This window comes from Antrostomus carolinensis, unplaced genomic scaffold (genome assembly GCF_000700745.2).
Source record: "Antrostomus carolinensis isolate BGI_N321 unplaced genomic scaffold, ASM70074v2 scaffold6952, whole genome shotgun sequence".
Taxonomy (NCBI): domain Eukaryota; kingdom Metazoa; phylum Chordata; class Aves; order Caprimulgiformes; family Caprimulgidae; genus Antrostomus; species Antrostomus carolinensis.
Window position 1 is genome coordinate 207,697 of NW_010298881.1, and position 15,731 is coordinate 223,427.

Sequence of the window (15,731 nt, forward strand, 5' to 3'; positions counted from 1 at the left end):
AAAAAGGCTTTGACTCTACTGCAAGACTATAAATAGGGTTTCAATCAGTTTCTTCTCTGCAAACAAAATAAACACCCTGGCTTTACTTTAATTGCCATGCTGGAGATGATCGAATCTGTAAAAGCTTCTTAAAGAAAGAGTTAGAGTATTAGGTTCATTTTCAAAAGCAATAGTTACTTTAGTTACAGAAAAGGGAGCTTCAAAGTCTTGGTGCTGTATCACCTGGAGTTTGATTTTATTGGGTTAACTGGAAATTGGTAAAACCAGTATAAAATGAACATTACCCCAGAATGAAAAATGGTAGGACTGTTTTTTTCTGACCAAATGAATCACTTTGAAATCTTATGTCCTGGAAAAATTAAATCATGAGTCACAGTTTCTTGGCTGAAGATGCATCTCTTTCGATTGAATGCCTTGGCAATGCAGTTTGTAGGTGTCTCAGCTTCTGTGCACTGCTTCCCTTCTTCCCTCCCCAGGGATTAGGCATACTGGCCCCGTGGGCTCCTGGGCCAGGTCAGGCTGATCCGTGGAGAAGTGCAGTGTCAGAACTTGCACGTGCATCTCACTGAAGTAGGAAAAAGAGGCAAGAGCTGAGGGACGGTGACTGTTCAGCCCTGCAGAGCAGTGAGCTCCTCCTTCTTCTGCCCGGATGGACAAGGCTGTCCCATGGCACTGGCATTACCCCTGCTCAGCTCACGTGATTCCCATAGGCACTGTGCTGGCATTGCCTCTGACCCCCTGCAGCTACTTAGCTAATTTCTAATTAACTGTTTAACTCATACTAATTAGTCATTAGTATCAGCTTAGCAGCCTTAACTCCTGCCTGTCTTTCCCAATAAAACCTGAGGCTGAGCCAGAGAAATCCTGAAGTGCACAGGCAGGCAGTTGCCCTTCTGTGTCCACCTCCAACATGTGCTAAATCCTCTCTCTCTCCTTGATGGCTGCAGGTATCTTATAGAGGTTTTATCCTTGTCTGTGATTAGAGCCCTTCCAGAGGCCTTTTCACTGTCTCTTGACCTGCTGGTTTCTCACATCCCATCTGTCTCTGTGCCCCAGTCCTCTCTGCTTGGGCCTTTTGCTAGACTGGAATCTGCTATACCCCTTCAGCTTCCCTGTCCCACCTTTCCATTGTTCAGCATCTCTGTGTTGGGGTCAATCCTCTTCTATTGCTTCAATCCATATCTCCTGCCCCTTCCACCAGATGAGACCTACCTGTTTCAACATCAGTACTTTTCTAACACCTTTTCATCCCATTGTCATTTCCTTCCCAGAAGGTGTTTTCTGAGGTTTCTTGGTTTCATAGACAGAGGCTTTTTGGAGAATAGCAGAAGTGTGATATGTTCATGTCTCATTGTAAGCACATGCCACTAGAAGTGTCCAAGAGCCTATGAATTTCTGACCCTAAGCTGGAGCAAGACACATTCTCTGGGGTTTAACCTGCACTCTTACCTAGTGACATGGCTTTGCTGCACCTAATGAAAGGTGAAGAAAACAGAAAAGATAGTCTAAGTGAAGAAAGCAGTTGGCCATGCTCTGTCTCCTGTCACAGTCTGATCCCAAACTGTGACTGGTGGTTTTATTTAGAGGTTGGTGGTCAGCTTTTGCTCCTTCCCTCACCAAGCCCTCGCCTTTCATCCCTCTCACCAGTCTCATATATGGAGACTGTGGTTCACAGCTGAAACCTGGTGCCTCTTTAGTCCTGGGAGCTTGGGATGAGCTATATTTGTTTCCCCATGTTTGATGTGCATGAAAAGTGGGCAATTGGTGGCTGCTCTGTTATGAACTTGGATCATCCCTTTGCGACTCACATCCCAGTGGTGCCCAAGCACTAGCTGTGTGGCTCTTGGCCCTCTCATAGGGAGCTCTGCTGACAGGAACCACCACAGACTGAGGGATGGGAGAAAACATTCCTTGGGCTTCCAGTTTCACTGTCTACCTCCCCCACACGTGCTTTTTCTTGTGTTTTTATCCAGCTGCAGTTCAGTTTGAATCCAGTTTTCTTTGGCTGGTGGTGATACAGTTATATCATTGCTTTCTTCTTTGCTTGACCACCCATTCCCTTTGGCTTTGGGCTGAGGTTAGCATCTCCTCTCCCCTGGCATCCATAGCTTTGGGTGCTAGATGTGACTCTCTCTGCATTCTTCTGATGAAGACATGAGTAGAACTAAATGAATCTCGAATGTATAGCAGGAGGATCCCCGCCCCTTAGTGCCAGTGTTGAGATTGGCTGATGTGTCCTGTAACTGTGGGTTTTGGTGGGTTCTAGAAGTCTCCACTGCCTGAGGAGCCCCAGCTCAGCTCTCCCTGCTGCCCAGTTCATTGCTTGCTCCTTGTTCATTCATGGCCTTAAATTTTAATAAACTTGAAAATGATTATAAAATATTCTTTTGAGAGGCAGGGTTTTGAATCCCTGACAAGTGGACTGAAAAACAGCAACAACCCTTTGTGTTGAAGTACATGATGGAGTTAAAGACAGAATTTTAGAGCATTAGATCATCTTCAGTTTTTTATTTCGTCCCATTTGTGAAATTGTTGAGTATAAAGAGAACGTAGTGCAATTTTTCAAGTGCAGTTGACACAAAAAGATGAATTCATTAGCCCCAGCCCAGACAGAATTTTTTTTTAATCTAAAAATAATAATATAAAGAGGTTTCATTCAACTTATGAATACATCGTCTCCAGGATGTTTCTAACTAAGAAGTACTGAATCTATAATGAGTACCTACTGCCGTTTTCAGTGGGAATGCATCCTACTGTTATTAACATTAATAATAATAATAATGTAGACATGGAGAGCACACAGGGAAGAGTTTAATTTTTCAGAATTGGTGAAATCCAGTTAACCTTTCTTTGAGTGTTCTTTGGATCAGTATTTTGTAAAGAAAGAATATATTTGACTTAAGTGACTTTTTTCACTGAAGCCATTGATATAGCAGAATTTGGTTAAAAAGCTGCAGATAACCCATAATTTTGTAAAAGCGTGTGTTTTTTTTGTTTACCCAATGCATCTTAACATCAGGAAGTACTCAGATTCTGCAGAGGAGAGCCACAGACATTACCTCTTTAAGGGAAGAAAAATTAAAAGGCAGAAAATTTAAACTAGAATTAATAAAGCAAATCTAAGCAATGCCTCCATAACTGTGTTTGGACTCTGGCTGAGTGGCAGCAGATGAGAACTGTGACTTTATTCAACAAATATGGGTTAAAGTTCCTTCACATGAGCTCCTCTGTGTGAGGGGATCAGGCCTGCAAGGTGCTGAGCGCTTGGGCTCCAGTCCAAGGAAGCTTATTTTCAAGCTGTAAAGCCAAAGAGACTTGGATGCTTTAAGGCTAAGGCTGAGCTCAAATGCTCTGCTGCACTCTGGCTCAGAGTCACAATTCTTTGCTGGATTAAGACTTTTGAGAATAGTTGGCTTTGTGTTAAGTGAATCTGAAAACAGATCAATTGGTGGCGATAACAAATGCACTCTTTGCTGATGCGAAGTTTTAGCTGCTTGAGTTCCTCTTCATGGGTAACTCATCGCTGCTAGTGGGAGTTGTGTACATGAATCAGAGAGAAGGACAAACCCTCAAGGTTTTAATCTCTGAAGTGGTTCCAGGATCCAGGAATGACATAAGTGAAGAGCACTTGGTGAGAGAAATAGCAATTGAATAGTTTATCAGAGAACCACAATTCTGAAATCTTCCACTGTTTTATTGAAAATATATTTTTATAATATGCTTTTTATTTTTCAATGTATTATTAAACTTCCTTAAAGATTAACGCAATCTGTTGTCAAATTTCCCTCATGTGGCCTGATTGCTTTGCAAAATACCGTATCCTACATATGGCCATCTGTCAAAACAGCAGTGACAAAATGAATTAATCTGAATTGCAGATGTGTTAATGAATCGCTTTGAAGGGCTTAAGCATTTAATTAAAAGTAAGCAGAACACGATAGATAATTTTTAAAGCTTTTAAAATATTCTAAGTTATCATTAATATTTGAATTTTATTTTCAGGCACGTTAATTTATTTGGTAGGATTTTCTCTACACAAAGCTAATTAAAATAATACAAACAAGTCTTGACCCCAGTGTGTAGCGTTCACTCACCAGCAATTACAGTGAATTAAAAATATTTGCACAATGATACCAAACATTAGATACTTTCTCCCTAAAATAGAAAAGAAAAATACTCCCAGGAAATTGCAGCCGCCTTCTGATCAGACTGACTTTAGAGATGATAAAAGCCCTTTGGTAGGGTTATGTCCTTTTATTATATTAATAGGAGACAAACAGTTACATACACTTGGGCACACAGATGTGTCCATGCCCTTAGAGAATGTTTTGCTAAAAAAGTCCATAGCACTGGCAGCACGTCGCGTGGCAGCAGAGGCGGCTGAGCTCTTTCAGAGCTGGGGCGCGGGCAGACTTTGCTGGTGTCCATCTGGCACCAACCTGGTCCGTGGCTGAGTCGAGGCGTCGTACCTTCCCCAAACCTCAGGGGCAGAACTTGGTCACCTTGTTGAGAACAAGCTGAAGCCATCTTTCAAAAGCTTTGCATACCACTAGAATAGTTGATAAAAAGGGAAAGACAGAAAATCTGGAATTCTCCTGCAGTGGGATAGCTTAGTAAATGGGGCTTTCCTGCCCCTTTTCCTTCTCAATACTGAAACTCTCCATCAGCTTCAGTGAGGCTCTTCACTCTTAATTTTAGACTTGTCCTTATAGACTTTGCTGAATATGGGCCTTAAAACTTTTGTACTTTGCCAAGCTATTAGTCATTGCAGGCGCTGCTGCCTCAAATGAGCTAGTGACTAAAGCAAACTCATACTGATTTTTTTTTTAATCCATCTTTTGTTGAAACTGATATCACACTGGGCAGATTTTATATATATATAACATGTAAGAAAATTGTTAAAGTTTGTATAGGGAAGTTTGATTAAAATGACCTCTAGTTAAGCACTGTGTTCATTGTTCATCACCACGTATTCAGAAGTTCTTTTGACATTAGAAAAAGATATTTCCATTCGGAAACCTTAACTGTGTCATGATGGTGATTTTTTAAAAAAATATTTTTAAGGCATTCTCAAAAGAGATTCTTCCTCTGAGGAGGAGAAAGGAGTTCTTCAAATATACCTGCATGCACGTGCATAAATATATAAATTAATATCTGTGTGTATTATATATCCACATGTACACAGGCATGTGCAAATAGACATGGAAGTTAGTATGTCATAATCCATAGTAACTATAACCTTAGCAATTATATGCATGAAAGCCTAATATCATCTATCCACTCAAAATTAATTAAATGAACTAAGAATAAAGCAGATACATTAAGCTTTGCAAAATTCTAAAATTAATATTACAGCTATGTCACCTTCGCCTGCAACTGGACTGAGCAAGGGTGAGAGAGAGAGAGAAATCAGTTCCACGAGTTTTGGAGAATGTAAGACTGTGCCGAGAATGTATCTGTGTCTTGTGATGTCTTGTTCTGGTGTCATTGCTGCTCTGTGGAGGGGGGCTCTTCATCACCAAGGGAGTCTGGCAGGGCCGTACGCCAAGGTTAGCCACGAAGGTGCAAAGTATTTGCTTTACTGTGTGCTGGCTAGCGGCAGATTTCGTAGGCGGTGGGGGGTATTATGTTCCCATTTCATTCACGAGTTTACCCACATGACTCATCGATGGGGCTGTGGCACTCACCTCTCCTTCCATTCCTCCTCACGGCCCCAGCAGAACTCTTCTCACCGCTTTTGCAACACTCCCCAAATGCTCTGGTTTAATTCAGGATGAGCAGACTGACAAGTTTTACCCATCTGGGCTATGTACATGTTTTTTTCAGAAAGAGTCAGACATGGCTGAGATCAGATCAAGGTGCAAAGATGCAATAAATGACTCCTGGACACCATTTTTCATTAATTTTAAACAAAGTTTCAGCACCACCATGAAATTTTCCCTTTAAGTAAGGAAAGAGGCTCCTGTGAAGCGCTACCCAGTAATGGAGAACTGAAAGTAATTCTCCAGTTTGGAGAGCCTTGAGGGGTCCCACCTCAGCTGTATGGAAGCACAGAGGTGGATGGGGTTTTCTGGACTGTGCTGGTGTGTCACCATACTGCACAGTTGGTGCAAAAAGCGGTAAAAGGAGTTTTGTTCAGTTTGTACTCATGCTGTGTAAATGTGTGTGTTGTCTGTATGTTTGTTATATCTGTGTTTCACTTCTCTGTAATCCTTCCAGTGGAAGGAGTGTTACGTGAATTAACTTGCTTCTTTGGGTATAGACTTGTCTTTTTTGCTGCTTTGGTTTGACACCACCGTTACACCTTGGCTTGCTGTTATCTCCAATGGCCATGAATTGGCTAGCTGGTACCCAAACCAGGAACATAAGGCATCATTCAGTGAGAGTGGAGAGTTGACAAATAGGAAAGTGTTGAGAGATACTGAGGAAACAGGCCCACGCTGAAGCTCTCTGCAGAAGCCATTTTGCCTCTGACAGATCCAACATGTGCTAATAATGGGTTGGGGCCAGCCTTTGCCAAAAAAACCTGCAAAGTACTGGAGAGACGCTTCCGAATGTGTCTGCTCTTCACGGTCCCCCTTGCTGGAGGCAGTGACAAACACCAATTAATTCATTGTTTTAAGTTCTGTGGTGCCACACGTCTGTATGATGGTGAGCTGCCTTCAGCGGGCTTCCAGTGTGTTCATCAGCTGGTTATTCTGTAATTGGATCTGGACAAAAATTAACTTCTAGTTCAGTAAGGTAAAGACACAGGTCTGAAGCTTAGTTTATAACTACAAGTAATCAAAATGTGAAAATGTTGTATATAAAATTAATGGCTATAAACCAATTTGAATTAAAAAATGTCAAAGCAGACATCTGTGTCTTAGAACTCACCTGTTCTTTTAATTTTTAGTATTCCCAGGTCTTAGATTCATTCTATATTTTAAACCTGTTGAGTCATTGAAGAGAGAGCATCAGAGCTAGCCAAAAGTCTCAACACTGAAAAGCACCAGATGAATAGACCCAAACCTTTGTGCAACCGGCACCCACAGTGTAAATGCAATTAGGGCCCAGTCTGACACTCACTGATTTCAATGGAAAACAACCAGTTTGTGTGCTCATAGATACAGAAAACTAGATTAGTATGTTGCCTCCTGTATCTGAGTATGCACTTATTGAAATTACATTCCTGAACAACATAGTTTGGTTTCTTTACTGAAGATCTAGCCAGCTGACTTGTAAAGGAACAGCTTTTTTTTTTATCATTAATTATAAATTTTGGGAGGGGATCATTACAAAATTAGTCTATGTTACAGATATTAACCAATAAATATTAAATGAACCTGAAGGTGTCTTCTGATATGATTTAACGTTAGCAATTAATTTTGCATTTTTAAAAAAGGCATGAAAGCAAGCATGAATAAGTTAATATAAAACATTACTGTTCAACCACACTTCAAGGTTAGTACTTCACTGTATGTAATATTCATTGTAAAAACCTTGCTGGTGTTCCATACTAATGAGTAGGTAAGGCTGAGTATTTTGTGTTTCCAGCTGGTTTTGTCTTTTACAGAGCCCGTACACGAGCAAGTGAGAGTCAGGAGAGCTGCTTTGCTTTCAGTGCAGCCCTTCTGTTTTACACCAGCTGGGGATCTGTCCCGTAGTAATTTAAAACAGGAGCAGTAGACAGATAGCAAACTATGCTTGTGAAAGTTAATTAAACAGTAGAATTCATAACAAGTGGCTCTCTTGTCTCCCATGAAAGAGAAGGCAGCTGTATTGTTTCTGGCAGAGTGATTCTCTGTTGTACGCATTTATTTATTGATGATTTGGAAGAGGCTCTTGCACGGGGTAATGATGCTAATATTGATGGAATGAAATATTATAGTGATAAACAAATGACAAGTCACAATTAGACACCTAGAAGGTAGAAACCACTGTATAATTTTAGTAGTGATTTAAATAATAATCCTTTAGTTCTCAATTATGTCTAAAAATTCAGGACTGCCTCATTTAAAGAGTAAACTTGTGCAGCAGATCCCTCTACCATCAGAGTAGTCCTGATTTGGGTATAAAGGCGTGAGTTTTTGATTAAAAATTATAGTTTTCCTTCTTTCCTTTCAGTTCCAGATTACCAAGAGCAGGATATCTTTCTATGGAGAAAGGAAACCGGTTTTGGATTTAGGATTCTAGGTGGAAATGAGCCTGGAGAACCTGTGAGTACATCTAGAAGAGGTCTTGTTTTAACTTGTGATATTTTCCAGAATCACAACGGTAGCATGTAGAGATGTGCAGAACTGCACCATGGCATCTCTATTAAAATAACTACTGGGCTACGTATTTACGTCCCACAATTTCTCCCAACCCTCTCTCCAAAAAAACCAAATCAAAACTCCCATAATTGTAATGGGTCTGGTTTCCCCTGCTATTGCCTGTTTTTGTGATAGTCCAAACGAAAACATGTAGGTCTGAAATTGCCTGGATGCTGAGGAAAGGATGTCCTGGTCAGATTTGTGAGTATTTTGATCTTAGAGCATCAGGTTTTCTATTTGCTCAATTCCCTCCTTGAATTTGCTTAACTTCTTTACCATAAATCCAGTGCCCGTGAAAGGTGTCAGGCTAAAAACACACGTTTTTTCATGTGCTGCACAGGTCAAAGCTTCATAGTGGCAGCATAAATTTCCACATATTTTCCTGCCAAAATTATTTTGCTCATTTATGGAGAGTCCATGAGTTCCTCTCATGTTAGAGAAACTCCACAGAACTCACTGAGGATAAATCAAGGCCAAGTTGGTAAACAGTTGAGTGGTACGGAGCTTGTAAACCCTAGATGCAACAGAAAGGATAACTCAATCTCAACCTCCCTGACAAGACCCTCAGTGCTTTTAACCATTTTCCTCTCTGGTCACTGTCTGGTTGAACACTTTCCCCAAGGCTATCTGTCTTTAGAGCACATAAATCACCAAAAGAAACAAGATGTCAATTCATTACAATTTCTCAATGTGGCTGTATTCACATAGAGCTGCTTTCACAGGAGCAACTTTCCTGATCAGCAGACATTTGTCAACAATTTCCCTGCTAAATTGGATCTAACTGCCAGTGCCCCTTGTTTCCAGCTGGCTGTTGAGCTAGTTCTCATTTATCACTTTTTTTTTTCTTTCTTTCTTTCTTTTCTCCTATTTGTACTAATTCATCAGATTTACATCGGTCACATTGTACCACTGGGTGCTGCTGATGCTGACGGCCGCCTGAGATCGGGTGATGAACTGATCTGCGTGGATGGGACGCCTGTTGTTGGGAAATCTCACCAGCTTGTCGTCCAGCTTATGCAACAGGCAGCCAAACAAGGTCATGTCAATCTGACCGTCAGGCGCAAAGTGGTTTACACAGGTAGGCTGCAGCGTCGCTCTGCAGGGGTAGATTTTCTTGCCAAACTCCATCTGTTCAGCAAACAGTTTAAAGAACAAAAGCTCTTCCTTGTAATACTGAGAAAACTCAGGGGATGCGATGTTATTCTTCCTCTTTGGGCTATTTTTAGTCTTTTTTGTTCTTGACCAAATGTGTTTCAAATATTTTGTTTCAGTCAAGACTCTCTCAATCTCAGTTGGCTTCTCCAGTCTTCTTGAAGGTTTCTGATAAAGCGGGGAACTGTTCAGTTGCAATGTACCATTTTTAGGTAGACTGATCCAGCAATAGACACTCTGCCTGACTGCCTGTGTCTTCTGTTTTCTTGCCAAAATAACTATGCTGCCTGATAGCCACCCTCGAACTGGGAGTGTGGGAAAAGGTGCTGAAGAGGAGGGGAAGCAAGGGCAGAGAGCAAGTGAGGGCACTGATGTGTGATGGCTAATGTACCAGGCACGGGAGGTGCTTTAACTGAGGTTGTACCATGTAGTCAACTGACTGTAGGATGCCAAACTATTCAGGCATCATTGGTTCTGGTAGCACAGGGTGTGCATGGGTGTTGTAACAGAGAGGTTCCTGTGTGCTGTCTTATGCTCGGTGTTGTGCACACACTGCACAAGTGGATGGTCTAAATGGACAAAAAAGAATCTGGCAGAAAGACAGAGGTGCAGAGGGAAGTGACACTACCTGGTGGCACCCAGATTAGTGACATAAAAATGTCCTGGTAGCAAAGAAAATGAAGACATGAGTATAAGCTTTCTAAATGACATGTGACCTGATGCATAATATTGGAGAGTAACACTGGGGTGCTGCCTCTTCTTGTGAGTCTCTTTATGGAGCTCAAAAGTGAGCTTTCAGAAGAAAGGACATTATACAGCTTTTCAAGTTTAGATGTCAGGCAAAAAATAGGCAGTGATGTACTTTAATCTTAAAAAGCATCAAAATAAGATTCAGGTTGAAAAATAGGCCCACAGTAGAAGTTAGGACTAGAACAGTACCTCTAAAATACCTCTATATTCTTATCCAGGGCTGAGCTCCTTCTGCACAATATTAAATAAATGTTCACTTCTCATTTCTTTCCTTCTTCCCATTGTGGATTAAATGCTGGGTTTTGTCTCTCCTCTAATAGCCTCTCTCTCATTCCTTACAAAGAGCTGGCAGTGTGAGAGAAGCTTTAGGAGATGAGCTTTGGGAGGAAGGGGAAGGGCAGCTGAATTTTTGGTATTGTTTTTGTGCATAGATTTTTCTGTCCAGTTTTACAGCCTCCAGCCTGGAAATTACCATGAAAGATTTAGATTCATAAGAGATCTCAATAAAAACCCTTGATATTTCATTCAGGGGCTTGTTACTCCAGACCAAGCTATTTCTGAATCATTTCAAATGTGGACACTCTAGGATAAATTATTCAGGAGCCCTTCTTTCACCTTATATTTGCAGGCTTTTAAATTCCAGCATAACTTTGTAGAGAAGCCTCTTCCTGAATTTTGGTCCCTTGTTCCTCCTCTCGTCTGTATGCCAGTAGAAAAAGATTGTTCATTTAGATGGATTCTTCATGTCTTCAGATTCATATTGGGGAAAGTTTATACTGCTGTATTTTTAATAGGTAGAATACTATATATTTAATATATACTTTATATAAATGCAGACAGGTACTCCTTTCCAAGAATATTTTAAAGTTCTTGTTCTTTGGATCATGGATTTACAGGTACAGATTTTGTTTGGCATCCATTTTCTTGTTGTTGTTGCTTTTAAGATCTTCAACTTAATTTTGATTCACCAAATTGGAGAAGTGACCTGATTAGTGGAAGCAGCCGTTCAATAGAGACAAGTGCAATATGCTGCTCTCAGCTGCACAAATGGACTGTGGCTGAGTAGCAAGAAGTGGAAGCTATTGTGGGCCACAAGCTTTAACCTGAGGTTGGCTCAGGTGAAGAAAAACACTGTGCTGGGATGTAGGCAGGAGGGAACTCTCCTGATCTCCCAGCAGATGATGGCTTAGCTGCAATATGGTCCAGCACTTCAAGAAAGACATGTTTGAGTTGGAGAGAGCCCAACTGGAGGGAATCCAGAGGACCAGCAAGAATAAGGAGAGCTCTAGAAAACATGGTCTGCAAGGAAATATTGTACAAATTGGGATTGTTTAGCCTAAAGCAGAGAAGGGGGAGGAGGTGTTAAACTCCCCAAGACTATAAGAGGCTGCTGCAAAGAGGAAGGGAATAATATGTTCTCCATATGCCTGCTAGATGGAACTAGAAATAATAGCCTTATGTTGCAGCAGGGAAGATTTCAGTTAGATATTGCAACCAATAGATTGCCTGGGGAGATATTTAACAGCAGATTAGACAAACATCTGTCAGGACTGACAATAAATATAGGTTGGCCCTGACTTGAGCAAAGTGTGGACTAAATGATTTTTTTGAGATTTCTACCTGGTGGTAGCTGATTAGATTTTAAACTAATACCACTTCCAATTTCAGTTACTGTTAAACACTTGTTTAATATTAATATTAATGTTAATAATGTTTAATAGTTTTCTCTCGACTGTGCCAGGCTGTACAGATTATAGTTGCTGGTTCTTCCATCCAGAAAAGCTTGCTTCACAACTCGGTTTGCTTTAGCATGGGTGGCTATTATTACTTAAGATCATGTTAATTAAAGGCAATCAGTGCTACTCAACTGATAGCATTGAACTAAAAAATACACAAGTGTTTAGTGATGGGTATTTGATATTACTCTGTCTCCTCATGGCTTTTGCACATATACACAGTTGTACCTATAGAAGTGAAGTGGGGATGTGATATCTAAAGGAAGCACCTCTGAACTAATGTAATCCAGGCTTAAAATGCCACAGAGCATCCAAGAACACAGCACTGAACTGGTTTAACTGGACTGCTGCTGTAGTTTGGCAGCAAGAGGCTTTGGCAGCATAGTGACACACTGGAGAGGATGAGCATGTGTGGTCAGTGCTATCACCAAACAGAGCTGTTGGTGATGACATCTGAGAGGAGACAGAGCCCTTGGTCACTCTGGCCATGATTTATAGATTAAAGAAGGTGATTTGCTTTATTTTTTTAACCTTTTCTTAGTGGATGGCACTTTTCAAGCAGCTTGCTCAAATAGTCTATTTTTAACTCCTCAGTTCCCAAGGCAGAGAATGAAGTCCCATCCCCAGCATCTTCCCATCACAGCAGCAACCAGCCGGCCTCGCTGACGGAGGAGAAGCGAACGCCACAGGGCAGCCAGAACTCCCTCAACACCGTCAGCTCGGGCAGCGGCAGCACCAGTGGCATCGGCAGTGGTGGTGGTGGGGGCAGTGGTGTTGTCAGCACTGTGGTCCAGCCCTACGACGTGGAAATCCGCCGTGGTGAAAACGAGGGGTTTGGCTTCGTCATCGTCTCATCGGTGAGCAGGCCAGAGGCAGGGACAACATTTGGTAAGTTTGGGGGTTTTTTCAACATGCCTCGAATGAGACGCAGATTTGAGCGCTGCGGCACAAAGAGGCGAGTGGGGATCTGTTTAATTAAAAGTTGTGAGCATGCCCTAATTAATGTAATTAATAGCTTAATCAGAGACCAAGACTTGGTAGGTGTTTGCCTCCTGGGTTTTTTTTAGCACTGAGTCGAGAAAAGCAAAATGAGAATTCCCAACCTGAAAAGCAAAAATGCCCCCAACGGCAATTCCTGATGCTCCCTGAAGTTCCCGCTCTCCCTGCGAGCTTGATGCTTTTCTGGGGTTTGCTCCCAGAAGAGCAGCCAAGGATCCCCCCCCAGTGATGCTGTTGCTCATGCAGAAATGGAGCAAGTGGAGTGAAATGTCTCCTGGTGGTGGAATTGAGACAGTTGATTTAAAAGCAGTAATGCTTAAACTGATTAACTTCTCTTTGGCAATCACTTATTCTGATCCTCATGATGGAGTGAGTATGCTGATAGCTGGAAAGTATTAATTAATAGTGCTTGCTGATGAGACATGAAATGGAGAATACTATTAAAAAAACAGGATGTTTTTTTTGACCCATTCCACCTCTTCCCAAATCCATTTCTTCAGAGTAGGGGGAAATTAAGTTCATGCGATGTCACACTTCATATCCTGCCCTAATAGAAGTGATCGTGGTTTCTTTCTGAAGAGAGTCCTTCCTGCTAGACAGACACCCATGTCCAGGTGTTGCTGCAAAAGAGGTGTACGTAAGCTGGTTCTGCACGTATGCACAGAACAGCCTGCTCTAGAGCAGAAATGTCATTACAAAGGAGGAAACCAGGCAGAGATGCTATTTTTTGCCCTTTCCATCTCCTCCAAAAGGGTCAGAGGCAGTAATCACTTATACTTTCTAGGGGAAAAAGAAGGTGTTCCTTCCCTGTTAGTCTGTGACATGTGATAGGGATGGAAGGGGAGAGGAATGACAGAACAAGTCTAAATGAAGGGAGCATCATCTCCTTTGCTGGTATTGATGTAGAATGGGCCATTTCTAACAATGTTCTGGGCAGTCATGGCAGCAGAGATTTCAAGGGGAAAATATCTAGTGTAGACCTAGTGCATCAAGTTCTGTCAGTTCTCAGGTGCTAGGTTACCTTGCACTGTCCTTGCTGCTGGAAACTGCTCTTCCAGGATAGGTATTTTGGTGCCAGAACACAACAGTGTAATGTAATATAGATTAAACTGAACTCAGTCTAAGCCAGAGAGAGAGCTTTTACCTTCTGAAAGTATTTGCAAACATGTATGTAAATAACTTTTACTGTGTGAAGACTATGCTCTAACTCTTTTCTGCAGAGAAACCTTGACCTGAGGTTGTAAAGAGTTGTGTTTGCTTTAGCCCAAGATACTCACTAACTGGAAGCTTTCCATGCAGGGACTCCTCAGGGAGATCTATTGATCTGTAACTGTTCTTCCTTTAATTTTTTTCATGTATATTCAGCTTTTTCCTAATACTCTGCATGAGATGTGTTCCCTCTGCTGTGTGGTGCTTGCTTTGGACCTGCTTTGTTGGTTTTTTCTTTCATGGGTAGTATTTAGATATGGGCCAAAATGGTTCTAAAAGCCTCCTTGGTCACTTTAGTGTGGGCTCTGTTGTCTGTCCAGTGGACTGGATAGAGTAGGAACTCATTTCACTTACCCTCAAAACAGCCTTTAAATGAGATGAATCTTTGTATTTCCAGATAGAGAAACTTTATAACATCACAGTACAATAAAAAAAATAATCCCTCCATTGTTTGCAACTAATATTAACACTTTCTGCCAGTTTTCATCGCATATTTCCAACTTTTCTTAGCCTTTTCTTTTGGTCTTTCTAGTGTTATTATGTGTGCAGCAATGTATAATCTCTAAAACTACTAATCAAATAAAGACTACAGCACAGATGGGAAAGTGCATCTTGAAGGTGAATGTATTGTGGATGCAAAGTGTGAGATGACCACTCTGTATACCTCATGGTTTTAACCATGTGCTGCATGCCTGAGGGCCTCTTGCCCATGTAAGGAAGCCATACAAAAGCCCAATGGATTTATCTAAGTGACGCTGTGTATCCTCTGTCCCAATTCTGCATTTTATGGACAACCTTGTGTTTGTGGGACAAACAATTGCATGGAACAGGAGGAGAGTTTTGTCTCCAAAACACATTCAACCTAAAGTGCTCTTGCTCTGTGTTTTAGACATCTCAATGGTTTTGTGTGTGGTTTCAGAGGTATTTAAATGAGGAGGTCCTTATTTCTGCCCTGCTCCCATGCCAATACCATCTAAGATCATAAAAGGGGAAAGGTTAACAGTGGGTGAGGTAGATGCCTGCACCAAATAGGTTACCTTTGTCAGTCTTGGCCCATCTGTAGTGGTCCTGTACCTTCCCTGGTAGTACCTTTATTCACGATGGAAGAAAACCGCTCCATGTTACTTCCCCATGCAGCACTGATAGATTGGGTCTTCATGGTAGAAAGGGAGTCACACTCCCTCTTAGGCCTGGAACAATTTTATCTTTCTAAACTCAGAAAGAACAAAACATTGGCAGAAGCTTGAATAGCAGTTGACTTAGAGAAAGACTAGAGATGCTGACACTGATGTAATCTTGGAGGAAGAAGGTTGTGTTTTCTACAAACAGTTTTAATTTTTTCGTTCAAAAATAAAATCAAGATTTGGGTGATGGTGGGGCTGCTAAATGCAGTTGTAGTCTATAAAAATCTCACCATTTATTAACAGAAATCAAGGCGGGGAGTTTTGAATGATTAACAAAACACCTTTTTGTAACAGAAGTTTTGTACACTCATACTAGTTGATTGCCAATGTTTTGAACAATGGCAGCAAAGCTATCCTATAATAACTTTTGCTTGATGCATTAATTAATTAACCCTTAACCTTCTCTT

General features: G+C 41.3%; 1 protein-coding gene across 1 annotated transcript in view; it reads left to right on the top strand.

Moving 5' to 3' along the window:
• The window catches only part of MAGI1 (membrane associated guanylate kinase, WW and PDZ domain containing 1), a 172,110-nt gene that overhangs the window by 144,188 nt on the left and 12,191 nt on the right, over window positions 1-15,731 (top strand). Inside the window, exons 14-18 of the mRNA XM_010162596.1 lie at window positions 5,356-5,433; window positions 6,434-6,439; window positions 8,107-8,198; window positions 9,180-9,372; window positions 12,527-12,820. Of these exons, the coding sequence (XP_010160898.1) occupies window positions 5,356-5,433; window positions 6,434-6,439; window positions 8,107-8,198; window positions 9,180-9,372; window positions 12,527-12,820 (663 nt within the window). The remainder of the gene's footprint in view (window positions 1-5,355; window positions 5,434-6,433; window positions 6,440-8,106; window positions 8,199-9,179; window positions 9,373-12,526; window positions 12,821-15,731) is intronic.